At 37.5% G+C, this 22,746-nt stretch overlaps 2 protein-coding genes across 7 annotated transcripts in view; one reads left to right on the top strand and one right to left on the bottom strand.

The window, feature by feature from the left end:
- Nucleotides 1-18,525, top strand: part of LOC136256622 (uncharacterized) — a 43,617-nt gene extending 25,092 nt beyond the window's left edge. Inside the window, exons 18-44 of the mRNA XM_066049599.1 lie at nt 30-80; nt 146-329; nt 380-763; nt 905-1,183; nt 4,396-4,693; nt 4,752-5,050; nt 5,461-5,637; nt 5,699-5,920; nt 5,976-6,127; nt 6,189-6,307; nt 6,476-6,675; nt 6,722-6,847; nt 6,900-7,012; nt 7,063-7,129; nt 8,602-8,756; nt 8,809-10,036; nt 10,092-10,226; nt 10,277-10,442; nt 10,500-11,030; nt 11,497-11,711; nt 12,934-13,311; nt 13,367-13,765; nt 13,821-13,983; nt 14,030-14,278; nt 15,057-15,234; nt 17,503-17,697; nt 17,936-18,525. Coding sequence (XP_065905671.1) covers nt 30-80; nt 146-329; nt 380-763; nt 905-1,183; nt 4,396-4,693; nt 4,752-5,050; nt 5,461-5,637; nt 5,699-5,920; nt 5,976-6,127; nt 6,189-6,307; nt 6,476-6,675; nt 6,722-6,847; nt 6,900-7,012; nt 7,063-7,129; nt 8,602-8,756; nt 8,809-10,036; nt 10,092-10,226; nt 10,277-10,442; nt 10,500-11,030; nt 11,497-11,711; nt 12,934-13,311; nt 13,367-13,765; nt 13,821-13,983; nt 14,030-14,278; nt 15,057-15,234; nt 17,503-17,697; nt 17,936-18,363 — 7,091 coding nt within the window. The 3' untranslated portion in view covers nt 18,364-18,525. The remainder of the gene's footprint in view (nt 1-29; nt 81-145; nt 330-379; nt 764-904; nt 1,184-4,395; nt 4,694-4,751; nt 5,051-5,460; nt 5,638-5,698; nt 5,921-5,975; nt 6,128-6,188; nt 6,308-6,475; nt 6,676-6,721; nt 6,848-6,899; nt 7,013-7,062; nt 7,130-8,601; nt 8,757-8,808; nt 10,037-10,091; nt 10,227-10,276; nt 10,443-10,499; nt 11,031-11,496; nt 11,712-12,933; nt 13,312-13,366; nt 13,766-13,820; nt 13,984-14,029; nt 14,279-15,056; nt 15,235-17,502; nt 17,698-17,935) is intronic.
- A 1,530-nt stretch (nt 18,526-20,055) lies between these two features.
- Nucleotides 20,056-22,414, bottom strand: LOC136256695 (uncharacterized). Of its 6 annotated transcripts, none has more exons than XM_066049681.1 (8): nt 22,070-22,412; nt 21,835-22,015; nt 21,393-21,786; nt 21,075-21,139; nt 20,986-21,014; nt 20,803-20,895; nt 20,268-20,332; nt 20,056-20,208 (listed from the first exon to the last, which is right to left on the bottom strand). In XM_066049681.1, exons 3-8 carry the CDS (start codon nt 21,401-21,403, stop codon nt 20,133-20,135), a joined length of 339 nt encoding a protein of 112 aa, XP_065905753.1. In that variant the 5' UTR covers nt 21,404-21,786; nt 21,835-22,015; nt 22,070-22,412; the 3' UTR covers nt 20,056-20,132. The 6 variants fall into 6 exon arrangements, 5 of the variants coding, with proteins under 5 accessions (XP_065905753.1, XP_065905752.1, XP_065905754.1 ...); XM_066049680.1 differs by having other exon boundaries at nt 21,393-21,497; nt 21,624-21,786; nt 21,835-22,411; XM_066049682.1 differs by having other exon boundaries at nt 20,803-20,935; nt 21,075-21,342; nt 21,393-21,497; nt 21,624-21,786; nt 21,835-22,370.
- Between the last annotated feature and the right edge of the window lie 332 nt (nt 22,415-22,746).

Below are 22,746 nucleotides of genomic sequence, written 5' to 3'. Positions count from 1 at the left end.
GTACCATATTTATATGGGTCCATTAATAGGAAAAGATTGTCCTCACTTTTGTCAAGGAGCTGGCTACTGTACTCTATCAGGTATTCATGCATGCACAGTTGTAATGTAAATGAGGGTAAGTTGTTTTTCTTGAAAACTTTTATAGGTGAATGTCAGTGTGATTCTGGTGACGCTGGTACAAGCTGTCCACTAAGTGGGAGCAATAATCCTCAAATAGTTGTCACGGATTTTGATACTACCAGTAATGCAATTCCCTTCCCTGTTACATATGGAGCAACACTATCAACAGAATGTGGAGTATTGTCATCAGGAAGATCACTAGTGTTCAAGTGAGGCATATTTGCTGTATAAATCAATTTTACTACATTTTTATTTCAAGGTTTGGTAGAACAAGAGAAATGCAGACAGATGATATGGATACCACAAGAACACTTTACATCCAGTTTATCTTTGCAAACAGCAGAAGTTGTGGTGGTTTTGTTACTACTGAAAATGTTTTGGTCTTGCAGTTTTCACTAGACAAGGGAATAACATGGAATGATATGCAATTTATTGGGCAATCACTTCAGTCATCAACTGGCATAGAAAATTATCACATAGTATTACCACTAGAAGCAAAATATCCCCAAACCAGGTTTAGAATATGGCAACCATTTTCTTACAATGATTATAATATTTGGTCTATTGATGACTTCCTGATTGGAGGAGTTGATATGAATATCCCTATGATTGTTGAGAACTTTGATCCCATTGGACGAAATAGGTACGTTGTTGTAATATTTATGTTGGCAATACATATTCATGTGATTATTTCAATGGAACTTATATAAATGTTGTAGAGTTAATTTATGAAATAGTACCACCCAGTATGTCTACACTAATCATTTATAATTATGTTCTGTAGTTGGGCATTTTATCCTGGAGGAGTTGTTGAACCATACTGCAGTTCTAATGGTAACAGTCTACACTTTAATGGACAACTAGCACAAAACTCACTGACCACTTTGGATCTCTACATAACTTCAGATATCTTTGTTCAGTTTGAGTTGATAACTTCTTGTTCTGCTGATTCAGCACTAGCATTATACTACATACAACTGGAGTATTCCACAAATGGTGGACTAGTGTGGACCCCAGTGGAAGATAACTGTGCTAACCAGAACAATTGCGTAAATCGCAATTTGTGAGTTGATGTGCATCATAAGTCTTGGTGTCATATGTAGGCAATATTTGTTACCTTTATTTCATATACATACTAGGAAAGTATCATACAGTAGGATAGTGCTCTATAGTAGGGACCACAAAGGAGTAGGCATGGCCCATGCATATGATTAAACATCATCCAAAAACCAGCTTCACTTTTCCCAGATGATGATGAGGCAGTATTGGTTAGACAAAACTAAGCCCAAACAAGCCTTCAGATTGACCCGAAATGCTTTCAACAAGTTACTACAGAATTTTTAAAAATTATTTAATGGAATTTTCTACTAACTGACTGACTGAAAAATTAACTAACTAATTCCTTCAGACAAAAGCACTAACAACAATAACAAGTATAACTCGACAACAGCTAAGGCTACGGGCTTGATTTTTATGTCGCTTCAGCCTGAGAGGTGCCATTTGGCATACCATAGTACATACAGTGCATTCTTCATTGACTTACCAGTGTCCTCTTTTTTGTCCCATTCATCTTTGCTGACAGTGAAAAATGTCAATTTGGTGGTAGCACATGATGGCTTCCTTTTGTAACAGAAATCGTCCATATTTTTCATAATGGCTACTTTGATAGCAGAGGTGTTTTTCGAACAGTTCTTGATTTGTATTGCTGTGTAATGGGTTGAACTGTAGCTGACAACAAAGCATAATGGATACTTCACTTTTCAGACGATAATTGATATAACTGGGGCATGCAGCACCATTTCTTTTTGATGTGGTATGTGTGGGTTCACCAGTCACAATAATTGTTTAATTGTTTACAAAAAAAGTTAACAAACAAGTACACAAAAACTTGGAATTTTCAACCAGAGTAGGGACCTAGCGCATTGATAAAAAGTATTAGACAAGCTGGAGTAGCTAGTGCATGATACTAAATCGCAGTTAAACAACAAAAAAGGTTATATCCCTACTGTAAATTTCCATTATGGTATCTTGAGCACAGTAGGGATATGTTTAACTGTAGTTTAATATCATGCACTACTCCAGCTTGTTTCAGTAGCTACTTTCTATCGATGTGCTATGGTCCTTACTCTAATTGAAAATTCCAATTTTTTGTGTATTTGAATATATATATATGTAACACTGAAAACCTCAAGTCAAAGGAGCCACCCGGGCTACAGCTGGTATGCATCCCAGCTAGCCGGGTTACATATGAAATGTAGCCTGGGCAGTAAGCGATTACATAAACACATTAAGGCCAAAATCGATTGTGCATGGGGACTGATTGATACTCACGTGATTAGTATGCATGACTTGGATCACCATGAAAACCACTCAGACAGAGAGAGCTTTGTTATCCTTATTATCCTACAAGTTGAAAATGTTGGGCAAAGGTGAGAACTAGTGGTATGGCTTATTCACCAATCGTTTCCACACATTTCTGAACATGCCATCACAAAGTTACCACAGGCTCTGCAGGAAGTAACTGCCCTACAAGGAAGCTTGCCTATCTAGGCCTTTAGTAAATTCTGTAATTATTCCACAAGCGATTCAATAGCACTGATTAAAACATTAAACTGTCATAACCGAAATTCTCTGTATTATCTCTAGACATCATTTATTTCCAGCTGTTGTCTGGAATTTTTGCTGCTCCAATCTGCCATTCAATGTATTTGTGGAGCATGTTCCTCCATTGGTGTCTTCCCTAGGGCTCCACCACCAGTGTTGGGGGTAACGTGTTACATAAGTAATGCGTTATGTAATATTATTACCCTTTTTGGTAACTAAGTAATATAATGAAATATGCTGTAAAAGCAAGTAATATAACTCAAGTTACTTTACTTGCAAATGTAATGCGTTACCTAAGTAATGAAGTTACTGTAACAAGTCTAATATTATGTAATATTATTACTTTAAGTAACAAAGTTACTAAACTTGTTAGTAATCCACTGAGCAACGCCTAGCCACTACGAAGTAACAAAGCCTATTGAATGAAGCTATTCACCAGCTTCTTGCTTATGCCAAGATTTACACATCATCCAACAATGCAATCACGTCACGTGATGAAGTGGTAGTTTCATATGTGGCAGCTTAAGTCTGTGGACACAAAATAATATAATATGTTATAGTTACTTTATTATATGGGTAATATGTAACTGTAACTAATAGTTCAGTTGCAAGTAATATGTAATATGTAACGAGTTACATTTAAAAAGTAACTGTTCCAACACTGTCCACCACCAATGGATCTAGTGAAAGTGGAGCCCCACCTGTTTTATTAAGGTTTTTGGCCTGCCTTTTCCATGGCCTTTTGCTTTTAGTTGTCCAGCATGTGCTTTCTTGTGCTGGGGGTGGTTGGCAAGTACAGCACATCTAGCCCAGAAAAGAAACCAGAACATACTAGCTGCTGACATATAATTGAAGCATGCAGCATATACATACAATATATCCAGTGGTTGCACTTGTATTGGCTTGGATGATTGATTGCCCTGTCCAAGCTACCAGCCTGATACAGATGGGAAGTGTTATATATTAACTGTAAAAATGGGACATTCGGGCTTTTGCCTGATATGCATGCCCTCTGTCCTTGGGCCTGCAGCCCTCAGACAGTTGGGCATAAATATTAGGCAAAGCCCTTATATAAGCCCATGTTGCAACTATTACATAAACCATGGTTACACTGTGTATTGCACTTATATATACACCCTGAATCTGAAGTCAGAGAAAATTTACTGTTTTCAAACCCCAAGGTGAAGCTGAGGGGTTTATCAACTGTAAATTCCCAATGAATAAGAAGGAGGGGTGTCATAAGTGTAATACGCTGAAGTAGTCATGACATACAGCATTCTTGATCCTTAGGAAATCCTTCTACTATATATTAGGCCACGTAAAGTTAATTATATGTTTCTGGTCCTACCAATTCCCCAGGTGACCAGGCTTTTTTTTTTACAGAATTTTGATGTGGTACACTACATTTAACATTGCAATACATGGAATTATAGGGAAAAAAAAAGTTAATGTACAAAGTCAGTGCATCTTTATAAGAAAGGAGTGTGCACAAGCTGTGAAAACCTTTTCAACAGTTATAAATTATTGTATGGTGATTGTGCAATTCATTCAGCAAAAATGACAAGGAATGGAACCAGAAACATATAATTAATTTTTCGTGGCCTGAAGTAATTGAGTTTGTAATAAATTTTTTACTGCAAACTTGCAAACTATTGATGTACATGTACACAGGTATGGATCTATATACTATCATTTGGAATATGCTAACAGTTGGAGAAGAGTCACCCTACCAATTAGGAATATCACTGGTAGTGCAGTCAGGTTGAGATGGAGACAAGTGTACACTGAACCTGGAGTGGTTGGTGACTGGGCTTTGGATAATATAGTGATTGGAAATAGATCACTTCACTGTCCTCAACTCTGTAATGGTCGTGGACGATGTACCCTTGATGGTGTTTGTGTTTGTGATGAAGGATTTAGTGGTGAAAACTGTGAAACAATAGATGTTAACTTTCCTAACAGTATTCAGGTACACATGTTATATAGCTACCTTTTCATTGTTAAATGTTACGCTGTCTATTTATCAGGAAACTTTTGAAGAACAACCTGATTCTAACTTGTGGCCAATTATAGTTGGAGGTGGAATTGGTACAGAATGTGGAACACTCTCTACAGGACTTTCTCTTGTCATGAACAATCCTGGTCGTCGATATGTGACCACTGGCTACTTGAATTTGACTGATGCTAGCTGTGTACAATTTACACTACAGATTGGTTCTTCAGATAATCTTACACTATGCCAACTGGACAGTGGCCCTCAACCAAATGTTGTGTTTGGTTATACTCTCAACAGTGGACTGTCTTGGACTGTACTTCAATCATTTAAGTAAGTGTCATTATATGAGCACAGTATTATGTAATAAAACTGCAGTATTAACCAGGGGCTGTGGAGCAGAGGGAGGGGGGGGGGGGGGGGGGGGGACTTTGGCAATGAAAGTTGCAAGTGGATTTTCAAACATATTGGATTCAGGAAATGTTAAAAGCTCTGATATAGTACTTCATTATGCAAATATAATTAATGTGATTTCTCTATTTATCATGGTGGCTGACTGCTTTTCAGATTATCTTGATGTTTTGTTACAAGCATTGATCAAAAAAAGTGTGTGTGCGTCCCCCTGGCCCCCCATATCCACTGCCTATGAGTATTAACCAAAAATGTACTTCAAACGTCTGTTGTGAAAACCTGGTGTAGTATTCTGTCTGTCAAATAATTTATTGTACATACTATTTTAATAGTTCTCTGAGCTATGCTAACTCACAACAAGTCATAATTCCACTGCCTAATGAAGCTCTAAGTTCTGAAGTACAGTTAGGCTGGTGGCAGTTAGCAGAGAGACAAACTGGAGCATTTGCAATTGATGACATTCTTCTTGGTCCATCAACATATAGCTTTGGATCAACATACAATGACACGTAAGTTGCTATAAATAAAATTATATAATAACATTTATAATGTTGATTGCTAAACTTTTAGCTTTGAATCTGGCAACACTGGTAACTTGTGGTGGTCAGTATCTCCTGGTGGTGCTGTGTCTAGTTCTTGTGGCTCATCAAATGCTTTAGTGTTTGGAGCTGGCTTGATGGACAGAGTAGCAGTAACCAGACCTCTTGCCATACATGATATGCCTACAGCACCAGTGATTCTACAAGAAGGATTTGATGTTAATAGTGATGCAACAAGATTAGTTACTGAAGGGTATGTTATAATCTTTAAATACATTTTCAATTATTTGTTATTTTCATGTTTATAGGTGGGATTTTACTGGTCAGATTTCATCACTATGTGGCTTCTTGTACAGTAATGGAACTGCCCTTACATTTGTAACAGAAGATACTAGAGAAGTGATTACCAAACCTGTTGATACTACTTATGCCACTTATGTCAGTTTTTACCTCTTGTTTGGTAGGCATATAACCTATGCATATATAAGTATGCATTGAACAGAGCAACTGTCATTTTATAGGTGGCCAGACTTGTAGTGGAATAGATGATGAAACTAGAGGAATACAATTGTCTTATATGAACGATGACTCTAATGGATGGATACAAATCGCGTATTTCTCTGATACTCTACTGTATACAGTGAGTAATGCATTCGCCGGTTATCCCAAAAAGTGGACTGTATCTAAACACATTCACTTAACTGAACACTTTAGTCTGCCTTTACAAACAAGGGTGTTCAGATAACTAAGATTATCTGTTACACACTATTAGCCATATAACCATCCTCATTTATTGTATTCTTTACAGAGTGCTAGAGAAGTTGTGGAAATGCTACCAGCAGCAGCTAGAAGACCAAATACAAGGCTAAGATGGACCCAACCAAACCACAGTTCCATGTTATTAAGAGATGTTTGGTCCATTGATGAGATAGTGATATTTGAAAAGCCATTAAATTATAACCTCCAGTTTAGATATACCACCAGCTGCAGTACTAATACACCTTCAGAGTAAGTAACCACTCTATATAGTACAACGTTTACTTTATACTGACAGAATACAAGTTGAATACTTCTCAAGCTCAACTAACTGCATGTGGAGGTCAATCCAACAGCTTGTAGCTCCAACTTCTTGTGATGATCTGTCCTCAGCGTACTTGCAGCCTGTACAGCTTACAGAAAGGTACACTTTATGTACAAAGTTTTAGTTTTGTATTTAAAGTAAAAACATTCAGTACTTGGACTATTGTGACATTGCCACTACCACCTGAAGCATTTACTGCAGACACACAGTTTAGATGGAGTGGTCCAGAAAATTGTCAAGAGTGTGAATATGCAATAGATTTTGGTATGACTCCTATTGTATACTGCATAACTTTAAATGCTATCTTGTAACAGTGTACATCAGACCAGGTTGTCCAAACAACTGCAATTATCAGGGAACATGTATGAATGGAGTATGTAGGTACGTATGTATGTATGAATCATACAGTGTTGTCATACTGTATATTAGAGATAATGAAGGTTTGGGCTTTTCTTGCCAAAAATATCTCCTTCACAATACCTTAATGGAACCTAGGCAGTGTTAGTTAGGTATAACCAAGCCCAAAAGTTCCTTCAATATGACCTGAAATGCTTCCAAAAAGTTGCTACAAAAGTTAAAAATTTCTGGAAATTTCTACTGCCTGACAGATTGAACTGACAGACTGACTGACTGACTGACTGACTGACTGACTGACTGACTGACTGACTGACTGACTGACTGACTGACTGACTGACTGACTGACTGACTGACTGACTGACTGACTGACTGACTGACTGACTGACTGACTGACTGACTGACTGACTGACTGACTGACTGACTGACTGACTGACTGACTGACTGACTGACTGACTGACTGACTGACTGACTGACTGACTGACTGACTGACTGACTGACCGACTGACTGACTGATGCCTTCAGACAAGCGTAACTCGGTAATGGAAGGCTATGGACTTAATTTTTAAACTGTCCAATGTTACTTCAGCTGGACACGTGCCTTTTTGCAGCATACAACGCACACTTCATAGGGGCGTAGGAAGCATGAGTGCCATGGGTGCTTGGGCACCCATAAATATTTCCAGTGGTGTAACTAACGGATGTCAGCACACTGTATTACAGTATTTATTACTGAAAAGATCGAGATACTCTAATAGAGCAGTCAATGACTCCAATAAAGCAGTCACACTTGCGACATTTTTTTGCTTTTGGGGTCTTCAGCTTTACCACTGGGCACCCATAAATTAAATATCTTCCTATGCCCCTGCTTCATTGAGTCACTTATGTCCTTCTTTGTGTCCCATTTATCTTTACTGACAGCTCAATTCGCAGTAGCACTATGTGATGGCTTCCCTATATTTGGTGGGAATTATCCAAGTCTTCTGTTGTGACTGGATTGATTGCAGAGGTCCTCTCCTAGTGTTACTCATTTGTAATGCTGTATAATGGGCTGAACTTAGTTGAAAACATAGCATAATGGCCATTTTGCTATTTCAGTTGGGGCACGCATTCAGATGAAAACTATAAGCCTGGTACTATTTTTTCCATTCTAATGCAGTATGCATGGATTCACCAGTCATAATAATGTTACCAAAAAGTAAACAAATTTAACAAGTATAAGGAAAGATATGAGAATTTTAAGGATAATCGAAATAAAAAGTTGTGAACAAGGGAGGTCGTCTACACCTGAAGATATACTAATGGACATTTAATCCCATGGATATAGACTAAATGTCCACTAGTGTTGGTGATCTCCCTTGTTTCACTACTTTTTATTTCTATGATATCTCTAGTTGAACTTAAAATTCTTAATTTTTCCTTGTACTTGTATATACAGCATTTCAATGGTTATCATAATGTGGTATTCATTTATTAATTTTAACATTTTCTGTTTGCAGCTGCATTCAAGGAGCTTCAGGTCCAGCATGCTGGCCAGACTCAGCTGTAGAAGAATTAAGAGAAGACTTTAGTGAACTTCCATTAAGCTCAACATTATGGAGATCATTCTCAGGCAATAATGGAAACTTACTTTCCCGTTGTGGAAGACTAACAGGTACACCAACACAATACGACTGGTGTGTGCATAAAATACTTGTTATTTTCAGGACCATACTCAATGTCATTTAGTGGATCAGGTGTCAGAGAAATGGTCACTGTTGACATCAATACTGTAAATGCTTATTTCATAGAGTTTGTGATTAGGATAGGTGGTAGTGACACTATGTGCAACACACCAAGTGATCCATCTGAGAGTGTGATCCTACAGTATTCTATTGATGGAGGTGCTTCTTGGGATAATTTGGCTATCTTGTGTTACAGCCAATATCGTACTGCTACACATGTAACTTATGAGCTAACACCACAATCCCAAACCAGATCAACAAGATTCCGATGGTGGCAACCATCACATGATGGACTAAACCTTGATGAGTGGGCTATAACTGATGTATTCGTTGGTGGAAATCTTGCACAGAACAACATCTTTGAGAGCTTTGATCCAGTCAATGACAACAATTGGCTATTCTATTCAGGAGCTAATATCATTGAACACTGCAGTTCTGAAGGGAATGCTCTGGTATTCTCCAGAGATGGATTTGTTTCCACAAGAGACTTTTACGTAACCAGTAATCATGTTATTCAGTTTGACCTCAACCTGTTAGCATGTGATTGTGGTCCTCCACTTCAAAACTTTTCCCATATACAATTGGAATATTCAGTTGACAGAGGAAATAACTGGAGATTGTTGTCCATTGATGCTGTGTTCTCTCCAACTATGAATCAACAATGGAATGATATTATAGTACCTATACCTGAAACTATTGCTAACCAAACTCTCAGGTTACGATGGGTACAACCAAATGTTGGCTACTCTTGTTGGGCTATTGATAATGTTAACATCAGTGTTGTCTGTTTGGACTGCATGGCTTCTCCTCTAACAAGCTTATATGATGATTTCACAGTCACTGCAGCTACACAAAGGCAATGGCAAATGCCATTTGAGTATGGCAGTGCTACTACTAATGTTTGTGGAAGGTCCAACCAAGTGTTGCAGTTTGCCACAGTTGGTCGACTAAGCCATGCCATAACCAACCCGCTTTTATTAACTGGTACAGCATTTGTACAATTTGACTTGGTCATTAATTGTGATCGTGCTAATGTTGGCCCACAAAACATCAGAGTAGAATATTCTACTGATAGCTCCAGTTGGAATCTGGTACAGGAAGAGTGTCTACTTTCTAATGATTGTGATGAGTACACATTTGGTAGTGTGTACAATTCAGAAATTTACTCCACTTGGAGAAGAGTACTGTTACTTCTTCCCAGTACCTTGAAGTAAGTACTTGACAATTACAAGTTTCTTACTTTTATAGTGAATATTTTATCACAGTGATGCTCCATTTGAGTTAAGATTTGTGTCAGACAGTGCAGACTCTTTTGACTGGGCTATAGACAATGTCTACATTGGCAGTGGCTGCAATTTAGAATGTGTACAACATGGTAGTTGTGTGAATAGTACATGCAGGTATGGTGCTTTGCTTTACAATTGAAATTCAATAATTCTGTCTTTTGCAGTTGTGATGAAGGATTCTCTGGTGATTTGTGTCAACCGGAGTTCTCTGTTCCTAGTTTCAGGGAAGAATTTGAGTCTACACTGCAGTCAAACCGTTGGCCTGTTGTGTTAGGAGGATCAATTATATCAGCAAGTGTTGCATCTGGAAATGCTCTTGTATTCAATAGAGTAAGTCTTTATTTATGTTAAGAAATAAAAAAATAATTTATGTTACAATGATTGTAGGCTGGTATTCGTTATATTGAGAGCAGTGACATGGATTTATCTGATGCAACTTTCTTCCAAGTTACTATACAGTTGAATGTAACAGTATCAGTTGATAAAGCAATACTCATCCAGTACTCTATCAATGGTGGCACTTCTTGGAATACTTTGAGTACATTGTACCATAACAGTGCAAAACGAAATGTTGATAATTCTCCAGTACAATATGTTTATGATGTACCAAGTGACATGCAGACTCAGTCTACAAGGGTTCGTGTATGGCAACCAGGAAATCAAATAGAAAATGATGCCATTTGGAGAATAGATGATTTCTATATTGGGGGAGATAGAGAGGCACCACTTAACATTGAGGATGACTTTGCGTCTTCACTCCCTCCTGAAATGTGGCCATCTTATGCTGGTGGAATAACTGGAGCATCTTACTGTGGACGTAATGGTGTACTATTGTTTAGTAATTCTTCCAGTGGACTTCATCACCTCACATCTACTTTCCTTGACCTTGCTGGTGGTACTAATTTAATACAGTTTGAGGTATAGTACCCATTTGAAAACATGTTATGTACCAACCTTAAACAGTATACAGTATTTCATGCAACAACAAGTACTGATGTTAGTGTCCCTGACAAACAATTATGCCAATCAAACTCTACACCCTTCATTGTGTCACTCACTGATGGAAAATGCATTATGTGAACTGGGTCACATAATCTTAACAAGTACTTGAGCACCAATTTTATTATCCGAGTACCAAAATCCTCAACGAATACTTGTCAAGTATTAGTTTTTGTTTCAGCCCTAATTATAGGAGTGTGCATTGTTGTATTATAATAGCCTCATACATACATACGTCTGGTGCTATTCTATTCTTTGATGTGATTGTAAATAAGTCATTATGAGGTTAACAAACAAGTGTAAGAAAAAAATAGGAATTTTACAAGCTATGAAGCGTACATAATATATTTAGTACACACATTAATCACATATTGTCCTTACACAGATCAATGTTGGATGTGGTTACAACACAGCAACAGCAGGTGCTGTTAGTTTAGAGTTTTATTATTTGGATTCTGATGAGCCATGGACACCAGTGATTAGCCCATGTAATACAAATGACCAATGTACTAATGATCACGAGGAGACCATCTACTACTCTATCAACTATGGAGGATGGACCAGAGTTACTGTAGTCATCAGTGAAGATGATTCAACAAGGTTGGTGAGAACTATTGCTAAATGAGGCTTTGTTTTTATCATACAGTATGATAGTACTGTATAGTAGGGACCACAAAGGTGTACGCATGACTCACAAAAATTCACCCAAAAATCAGCCTCAATTTTCCCTGACGATGATGAGGCAGTATTGGTTAGGTAAAACTAAGCCCAAGCAAGCTTTCAGATCAAACCGAAATGCTTTCAACAAGTTGCTATACAATTTTTTTTAACATTATTGAACAGAATTCTCTAATGACTGACTGACTGACTGACTGGCTGATGCCTTCAGACAAGCACAACGCGATAACGGCTAAGGCTATGGGCTTGATTTTTTCACTGTTCGACGTCACTTCAGCCTGAGAGCTGCCTTTTGGCATACCGCTGCAGTACATACAGTGCATTATCATGGACTTACCAGTGTCCTCCTTTGTGTACCATTCATCTTTGCTGACAACTAAATGTGTCGATTTGGCAGTAGCACGTGATTGCTTCCCTTCATAACAAAAATCACCTGTATTTTTATAGTGGCTACTTTGATTGCAAAGTTGTTTTTCAAACAGTTCTTGATCCTTACTACTGTGTAACGAGTTGAACATAGCTGACAATGAAGAGTAATGGATACTTTACTTTTCAGATGATAATTGATATAACTGGGGGTGCACGGCACCATTTCTTTTGATGCGGTATGCATGGATTGCAGAGGTGCTTTTCAAACAGATCTTGATTCGTAATGCTGTGTAACAGGTTGAACATAGCTAACAACGAAGCATATTGGATACTTCACTTTTCATATAATTGATATAGCTAGGGTGTGCGGTACCATTTCTTTTTTTTTGATGTGGTATGCGTGGGTTCTTATTATTTACAAAAACGTTTACAAGCAAGTGCACAAAAATTTGACTAGAGTAGGGACCATAGCATATCGATAAAAAGTACTGAAACAAGTTGGAGTAGTGCATGATATTAAATCACAGTAAAATAGTAAGAAGTGTTATATCCCTACTGTGCTATTCACGCTCACTTTAGCACAGTAGGGATATAACACTTCTTATTGTTTAACTGTGATTTAATATTGTGCACTACTCCAGCTTGTTTCAGTGCTTTTTATTGATGTGCTATGGTCCCTACTCTAGTTGAAAAATTCCAAATTATTCTGTGTATTTGTTCTGTAAGATAATATTGCATTTATGTAGATACTCGAGTATGTTTTCTAACCACACAGAATAAAAAGCTTCCGTTGGAATCAAGGATATTACACTACTGATGACACTCTTTATCCATCATGGGCCCTCTCCAGTGTCTTCATTGGATTACCAAATAGTTGTCCAAACTTTTGCTCTGGAAATGGAATGTGTACAATATCTGGATGTGAATGTGATCAAGGGTATTCTCCACCAATGTGTCTACCAACAGCTAACAGGCCCACCTCTCTTAATGATGATTTCAGTAATACTCAAATTGATATGACTAAATGGTCTGAAGTGTTTGGAGGCAGTGTTGGTGCACTGTGTAGTCTACCAAACAATGGCAACAGTTTGTACTTCAACCAGCCAGGAATCAGGAAAGCAGTTACAGTTGATCTTGATATGACCACAGCAATGTCAGTGCTTTGTATAATTTGTGTAATATATTATTTGTGTATAATATCCTTTCAGAGCTTTTTCATTCCAAATCAATGTTGGTATCAGTTCCATTACTGGTTGTACAGTCCCACAAAACATCAATGAAGCAATTCTCTTACAATACTCTACTAATGGTGGTATTACATGGACAACTCTACTGACAATAGCACACAATGATAACAGTGGTGAGACAAAGATGGTGGCAATACCAGATGGAGCAAAAACATCTTACACAAGATTCCGATGGTGGCAACGTTTTAACCCTGGAGTGAACATGGCACAATGGTCCCTTGATAATGTCGACATCAACATTGCACAAGTTGTTTTGAATGAATTCTATGAAGATTTTGAATCTGATGTATCTACTATTGTAAATTACGATGGCCGCATTGATACATATTGTACATCTAGTGGGAAAGGATTAATTTTAGAGTATGTTATGTGTTGCATTTAACAACCATCTGTTTAATATGTAATTCCCACACAGTGGAGTAGATGGCACATCAGCAGTAACAGAACTAATTGAGTTTTCAGACACCCTCTTGACTCTACAGTTCAGAATGACTACTTCATGTGATGACAACTCTAATGGTGGTAAATCTCTTGCCATCTTGGAAGTATCCAATGATGATGGTGCGAATTGGGAACAGGTACACTGTGTTACTTTTTATCTGCTGGTGTCATTGTCTGTTGTAGGCAATATCACTGTGTGAAGATCCTGAAGATCTTTCTTGCTTGAACACACGTTTCTTCATGCCTTCTGTATGGGGATCAGAGAACAGGGCGGGATGGTTTAGGTACACAGTTTCTCTGGCAAGGCTGCCAGCTCGTAATGAGATAGGAAGACTACGATGGAGAAAACTGAATGGTGAAACTCTTTCTCTGGATGACATTTATGTCGGTAGAGAGTGTTCAAATCACTGTAGTCTTCATGGAGATTGCAGGGTATGTATATGCACATACCATAATAATTATGTAAAGTACTGTACCTTTAATCACATACTATCAATTGTAGTATGCTGTAAATATGGAAACACTCATCTGAAATTTGCTTTCATGGGTTACACATGATGCTTCTTTCATGATGTTTGTATTGTTTCTGCTGACAGTGGAAACTGAGAATGATGGTGTTTTATGATGTTTAATAACAGAATTTGTAAACGTTTTGTCAATCAAATATTTCTGCATCTATAAAAATACAAAACCTGCACAAAATGGTCAAATTTTTACTTATTCTCACTTATTGATCATATAGTGTTAGCTATTTCCTCTTTGGAAAAGTGTACAGAGAAATTGCTGAATTGCATTTGGTCAAAATATACACTATTGTCCAGATATTGTCATCAATTCTCCGGGTCAACTTATTTCTCAGCTATTATGCTATATCATTTCATGGGTCTTAGACTGTATAGCAGCTATATGTTCTTTGTTCCTGTATCATCTAGTCCAGCTTTTGTTAGCAATTTAAAACACGGAATGTGACTTAAACAACAATAGAAAGTATGGTAGACATTTTTTTGGCCAGAAAAGCCCAAACATTCAAAATTCTACAGTATTGTTGTACTGCATAGTTCCTACTATACACAGGCATGTTTTTGCATTATAAGGTATCATAGTAGAATCAAATATTAATATATTATTACAAAGTTCAGATTTGTTTAGTCAAATTCCTTACTTTGCTGCATTCTTGCTTGCTTTTGACTTTAATAATCTCTATTTGTAGAATGGAGTTTGCATGTGCGATGATGGGTATGATGGAGACGACTGCAGCACTGTCACTAACAAAGACTATATGATTGACTACATTATAGACAATTTTGATAGAAGTGATGTTGATGACAAATCATGGCTACAAGTGACTGGTGGAGTTATTAGAGACACATGTGTATCAGAGCCTAACAGTAAGAGTTTATTTGAGAATATGTATATCATAGTTGTATACCATGACTACCGTGGTTACTAATATATACACCTGAAGCACAAGGGCTGCAGGCCCAAGGAGAATTCACCCTGTTTCTTTTAAATATCAGCATAATTTATCATGATCAATTGTAGTTTAATAGCATGGGCTGAATAATAGTTAGACATCAAAACACAGGATTCTACATAATTTAGTAACTCAAAAGACTGTGTGTTGTGGAGCCTGAGTGAAACAAGGGTGCTACTGTAGGGCCTAAGGGTTTCTAAATTTTGTGGAACCCTGTGTTTCGATGTCTGACTTTTTTAGACCACAGCTCATTGTTATACCTTCACAGCTGCTTATGGCATGAGAAATGTAGCATTGAGTAGTAATAACAAGCCCATCACACCTCCCTGTAATTGGTAGGGCACTTGCTGTCCAGTTAAATGCCCATGCATTACCAATGTTACAGGTGCATAAAATTGCCGTGTTTTGTATCACCCCAGAGACGGGCATCTATTGAGACATAAACAAGAGATCTACATACAGGATTAGATACCTGTACGTAGCCAATTAAATTCAAGTAGTTCATCTGGCTGTGTTTTACCAGCCATTAGAATGTTATTCATCTTTCATTATGCTTTATCCATAGCATGAGATTGTGGAATTCAGTTTTTTGTTTTAGCATTTTGCACTACATTAAACCTACTAGAGATGCAATGATATAGTATGTAGACATATCGATATATTGCCTCTGGTGTATCACGATACAGCAATATATTGCGCGATACGAAGTGGAGTCTAAGCAATGGTCTATGTTGTTTTTAATGTTGTTTATTTTTTGTTTTTAAGAGAAATAAGTGAGCTAATTTTTCTTTGAGAAGCATTACATACTGCTCAGTTTAACCACAATGTACAATAAATTGATTGTCAGACATGTTAACAAACCACGATATGTTGATATATCACGATACGCAATATATCGAAACGGTTTGACTTTGTATCGATACAGCGATATTGTCTTAAAATGATACGATATGCGATATATCGTTGCATCTCTAAAGCCTATTAATTATTATTATTATTATTATACAGCAATTAAAAAAGGCAAAGCCTGTAAATCCTGATCCTATGTTACAATAAATCTATGCTAAACATAATGTCATTGTTCAAGTTGTCAAACAACTACTAATGTCACTATTGGAACAGTAAGTAAGATAATACATTATGTTAAGTACTACAAGTTACTCGCCTATTTTAATCTAGCCTTCTTTGTGTTGTTTCATGGTCTCCTCGATGGCTGATATGTGGTGGGTAAAAATACTTATCCACGCATTGCCCATACAATTATTTTACTGATCATTCATTGCTTAGCAACTGTCAAAATTTGGCAAGTACACTGAGCCTAGCCTAATCTGTAAGCCCAATCCCACAATTAAATGCTCCATGTCACTCAATATAATGAGTCAAAGTAAATCGTATCTTTGAACTGGTTGGGCACCAAAGCTATGAGCAAACTGCATTCACGTGATATTTCCAAAGCAACATGCAAGAGTAACCCCAAGCTGCACCTTTGAATGCTCATGCTAAAGTAGTATATGTGACTGGATCTGTGAAAACCGGTCTTATCACCCATGTCATAAACTATCTAATTTCACAATCAAAATCAGCTAGACTTGAGTGGTCTGCTTTTGCTGGCGGCTTTTCCCAAGCCCAGTGGTGATCTGTACATGCAGTGTGAGGCCTTAATGGAGCTCTGCTCTGGTCAGCATGGGGATGGGTGTATGTGGCTGTACAACTCCTTGGTGTTAAATAAACACCTCTGCTGTGAATTTGCTTTCATTTTAGCCAGTTGTAAGACCTGAATGGCCCATAATGTGGCCTACTTCATCCTTATGCCTTCCTTTTCAATTTTTTAAACAGCCGCTTGCCCTCATTCTGGGACCCACCTCCCTCCCCTTTTGGAGCTCGCCTGATACAGTCAACCACGGTTTTAAAAGTATCTAAAATGGCGGGAAATTCAGCTGTTGGCTACTTGTACAGTGGAAACTCTGAAAGGTAAGGAATTGGTGTAAAATGTGTGAAAATTTGGTACACATAGCTTCAACCATTGGCGAGCTACAACACATTAAATACTTAAAACTGGTGTACTTTTAAATAAGTGATAAGACCAGTTTTCCCAGACTGGGTCACATCTATAATGTAGATATTCTGAGATAAGTGATTTTTGAGCAACAGCATTTAAATAATTTTTTTTGTTTATCAATAGGAGGAACATCTTTACACTTCAATGGTGATGGTATCAGATCAGCAGTCACTAATCCATTTGATGCCAGGAACATTGAAGATTTCACCTTTGTTTTCTACTATGGAGATGACTGTGCAGATCGTAGCAATGGTATGCAAGTGAGTGTGGCTTTGTCAAATGATTTTGGAATCAGCTGGACTGTGATTAAAATATTGGGTAAGCAATTGCACAAAATAATTAGAAAGCCTTATGGTATTATTTTTTATTATATACCTCCAAACTTTGAAGAACATGAAAAATATTCATTTGAAAACCATGAAACACGGAGGAAAATTACTCTAGGAAGTAGTCATATAATATGTCAAATTTGCACTTACACTATTTTATGAAATACATAGATGCACCCCTTCAAACACTTAGCACTTAGTTACAACTTTATTGTGAATTTTTATAGGATCAAGTACTCAGGGATCAGTGACCGTAGCAGTGAGCAAGGATATGAGAAAAAGAAATGTAATGATTGGATGGTTCCAGTTCCAACATGGAGATGGCACCACAGATTCATGGACAGTAGACAGTGTGAATATTACCCTTTCATCAGACAGTGGAGCTAGTGGTGGAAGTGGCTCAGGCAGCAGTAGCAGTGGGACTCCAGTTTGGATATTTGGAATAATTGCTGCAATAGTCATCATAGTTATTGTTTCCCTAATAATTGGTGCTGTGGTTTTCCTGAAGAGGAGATCCAGACAAGAGAAATATGCGTTTGCAACTGATCGCGTTAATGCATCTGTTGACCATAGTGTGTTTGAAAATCCTGTTTTTGGTGAAATAGAAGATTCCACCACGACACTACAAGAAAGTTCTAAGGAATACAATGACTAGCATGCATACAGCACTTCTAAATAACTTGGCGTTCTCATAAATTGTGTTTAATTTTTGCTCTATACGGTAGTTGCACATTTACTGTTGGTACGTATGTGAAAAACACATTGCTCTGTAGTTTTGTACATTACAACATAAAAAGTAACCTAAGATTTATCCCAATGTAAGTGATAAAAGTCAAGAACAGTGCAATGCAGTAGTGCGGTATAGCTAATAGGAAACTTATACACTGATTTCTGCATACAATAGTGGATAAAAGGAGAGCAAGTAATAGAGTATATTGTATATCTAACCAAGATTGTTTAAAATAGAGTAGTGAAATGTATTGTAATACAGCAGTCAAAACTACTCTAATAAAAGTCACAATAGTGATCCATAACAGAATAGTTCTTTAACATGTAGAAATAAAGAATTATTCAAACTTGTTGTAGAAACTGGATCTCAAGTTTTCCGTTTTCATCAATTTGGGAATTTGAGTATGCATTTGCTAAGCCACAACAAACATTAATAAGTTAGAATTAGCTTTCAATGAAATCATGATCTCTATGTTAAAATCTGTTAGTAACTGGGGACTGTGCTCCGGATACCTGAATCTGTGACTTATCTATAATCAAATCTGGAAACCTCATTTGAAATATATTGAAATATATTTGAAATAGATAACTGCTGAACTAAAGGCAATAAACAAGGAAAAAATCAGGGGGAACATGTACTTATGGCCAGATTGTCGTAATATACAATGATAATATCACTTTGGAGCAATAGAAAAATTTATCAAGACTCACGGTAGTGAGTCGCGCGGCCAAGAAACTACAAAGCGCACGCCCAATTAAAAGACGCGCGGCCACTACTGTGAGTTATTTACGTGTAGGGCCGATTTCGCAATATTAGTCCTAAATTACGCAACATCTCTCAATAGATTTGTATTGCGTTACGTGATAAAAAATCTTTAGGAGTCGTCATCATCATCATAGTTTTCTTGCGACCTCACTAAAATAAAAAAGTAACCATCGCAAAATAAAAAATAGGCGTATTTCACTTTATTTCTCTACCTTATGTTACAACTACTGTCACGTTATACCAGTCAACCAGTCAACATAGCCGTGTTTGTATAGTCCATCTAGCACTGACATTATCCAATCCTGGTTTGCCTATACGCGTATTTTCTTCAATCCGGCAACCTCTAATCCCTACAATAACTTTTAAAGACACGACGTGGACACAAACTCTAATGCCTGATAAACAAGTTGTGACAGCGTGCTGAACCGTAAGTTCCCTAGGGATGGCGTTTTAAGCAGAAATCTTTTAAATTCCATTTAGTACCACACTCCATGCGAGCGTTTATAAATCGCCAGTTGTCTTATATGGTTTGAAGAACAAAATCACTAGCGAAGGTGCTTTAAGCATACTCTTCAATTCTCTATTTACATGTAATTTTTAATAGATTAACCACAAAGACCGATAAGGTGAATACAAAAGGTAACAAGCCTTTAGGGGTTACCACCTCTATGTAGTGTGTACCATGTAGCTTGTGTTGTGGCTTTCATTAAGTATTATGCACACACAAATGGTGCAACAAAATTTTGTAATGGATTGCTCGAATGTGGTTGGTGGTGTTGTGGCTCGAATGTGGCTCGTGGTTTGCCAGTGACCATGTATGAGTTGGGGTTGGTCCACACAACTTACACAATATTCAAATTTCATGATGGCCATGATAATTTCTTGCCATATGGTAAACATACAACAATGTGTAACAACGTTAATTAACATCACATCAAGACTTGACTAAAAATAGTCCCAACAATAGTGATGATTTCTTGTATGTCAGCATGACGATACTGAGACCTGTAAAAGAATAAGCAGGCACTGAAGTTAACCTTAAATTAAACACTCATGCAACTGACCTGGAACATCGGTCGCAACACCAAAAACACTTGTTTCGATATCTGATGACACAATCCAGCAGGCACTGAATTAAAAGAGAATGTACAAAAAACCAATATGACGGGCTGTGTCAATAATAGCATGGATAATCAAAATGAACAAAAATTATATCCCAGGCTAAGTGAATGAATAACATAACTGTTGGGTAAGCATGTTAAACCAGAACATTAGGACATTAGTCAAACCAGAACATTAGGACATTAGTCAAACCAGAACATTAGGACATTAGTCAAACAAAAGTACGCTATCACAACTTGGTCATAATACAATGTTTGTACCACCGGACTTCACACTGGTTGCCCAAAAATTGTGCCATTCCGGGACAACAGCATAATATTATGAAACAAATAGTTACTACAACACAGAAGGCTTACTGTTGCACTGTCTACACTGATATACCATAATTTAAAAACATAACAGGTGGGCATTAAATACAATACACTTAATATCTGGGTACTAGGAAAAAATCACTAACATCACAACATGTAAACTGACCTGGAAATTAACACCCTTGATGCCACTACAGTCTACACTGGATACTTGTTCGAACCCATCAACACTATGCCTGATACATCTGAGTAGACTGACCTGCAAATTCACATCACTAGTATACAGTGATAATTGATAACTGCAAAAACAACAATTGCAATAATACAATTCTTCTGTACGTCAACTGACCTGAAATTCATGACACTCAATACCGAGACCTTTAAAAGAATAAGCAGGCGCTGAAGTCAACCTTAAATTAAACACACACGCAAACTGACCTGGAACATCGGTCGCAACACCAAAGACATCTGTTTCGATATCTGACGAAACAATCCAGCAGGCACTGAATTAAAAAGAGAATGTGCAAAAAATCAATATGCCAGGCTGTACCAATAAAGGATGAATAATCAAAATGAACTAAAAATATATATCCCATATGCAGGTTAAGTGAGTAACATAACTGTTGGGTAAGCATGTAAACCAGAACATTTGGTCATTAGTCAAACAAAAATACGCTATCACAAACTGGTCACTGATAATTGATAACTACAAAAAGAACAATTGCAATAATACAATTCCTCTGAATGTCAACTGACCTGAAATTCATGACACCTGTATCTTTGTTCCTGCATGGTCTCAACTTACATATGTACCATGATCACATTCAACTGCTAGTGGATAAACCAGTATGACCAGATGGCCTGCAAAAACCAACAAGCAGGTGTTAAATACAATACACATACCTAAAGCCTGGAATATGAAAAATATTATATAAGCATTATTCCACACTGATATAGTAATAGATTATAGGATGTTGTGGAACTTGCCTAAACGTGTAAACTTGAACATGAGGACAACTGCATAATCTGGACACTTGGAATTGTCCAATTCCTGATGAACCGCAAGTAGGTACTAATGACATTCACTTCAACATTTTATCCCAGCTGGGTGAATCTCTTGTAACTGAGTAAAAAGGTGTTTATTTTCCACCTGCAACCAAAGTTCTACATTTCTGTGGTTGGGTGTACATAAACTGACCTGGAAAATCAGTATGCCATAGGGATATGGAAATGGTTCCTTTCCTTCTGTTGTGACATTACTTACAGCTGACTGGTAAATGATCATCGATGTCCCCATGGACCCCAACAATGAGTATACCAATAACTTCACAAGTTGGAATGAATTTCCTTTCAACATCTGGTGGACAGGTCCAAAAACCCTATCGCACAAACACGGTGAATCAGTGTGTGGCGATGTGACACGTTGCACAAACTTCACTCCTCGTTTCGTTAGCATTCAAGACCGGCATATATCATAGAGTCCCTCAGTATTCTTGGCTCTTACTTTTTCAAGCGTTGCGTAGTTTCTCACGAGGGGCTCGAGTTTCTCAGTAAAGTCGAGCCGATTAAAGTACGCCTCACCATCCAGTTACATTCTTAAACCATTCAATTTAAAACCACGTATCATGAGTGTCCGCTTAAGGTAATTAGGGACTTTCCACGAGATTTCCCCTAAATAGATCACGTGTTAGTTGTCAATCTGGTGGATTCTGGTGGTATACATGGTTCAAAAATGCGGTAAGTGTAGTATAAGCTGTCAATGAATAATTGTTTGTGTACTACTAAACTAAGTTATTTTTGTGTGATAAGCATGCTTGAGGAAGGGTCTGGGGGACGAGACTAATGTTTTGACAGCAGTTGATGGACAGCAGTTGATGATGGCCAGACAAAGAACTGCGAGAAGAACTACTATGATAGTATGATAGTAGGGAAAAATTCCCACCCCTATAGCTCTGCCTAGGGGCATTAACTAGCATTATCTACAGCTACTGTATTATGTTGCTGATATGTACATTCAGGCCAAGGATAAAGGTGAAAGTGGTAGTAAGGCTCAATCCTATTATTCTGCTGAACAGGCAAGGGAGTCTGGGACTCTGGGGACATGTTCCCT

Source organism: Dysidea avara, chromosome 5 (genome assembly GCF_963678975.1).
Source record: "Dysidea avara chromosome 5, odDysAvar1.4, whole genome shotgun sequence".
In the NCBI taxonomy this organism is placed as follows: Eukaryota; Metazoa; Porifera; class Demospongiae; order Dictyoceratida; family Dysideidae; genus Dysidea; species Dysidea avara.
Note: the sequence above shows the minus strand (reverse complement) of the source record. Positions and strands in the feature narration are given on the sequence as shown.

Excerpts from the sequence above, each read along its gene's own strand:
- LOC136256695 (XM_066049679.1), bottom strand. Across the intron at positions 20,333-20,802 it reads TCAAGGGTGTTAATTTCCAG|TGCCTGCTGGATTGTGTCAT; the intron begins GTCAGTTTACAT and ends CTTTTAATTCAG. Across the intron at positions 20,209-20,267 it reads TGTTGCGACCGATGTTCCAG|GTCTCAGTATCGTCATGCTG; the intron begins GTCAGTTGCATG and ends ATTCTTTTACAG.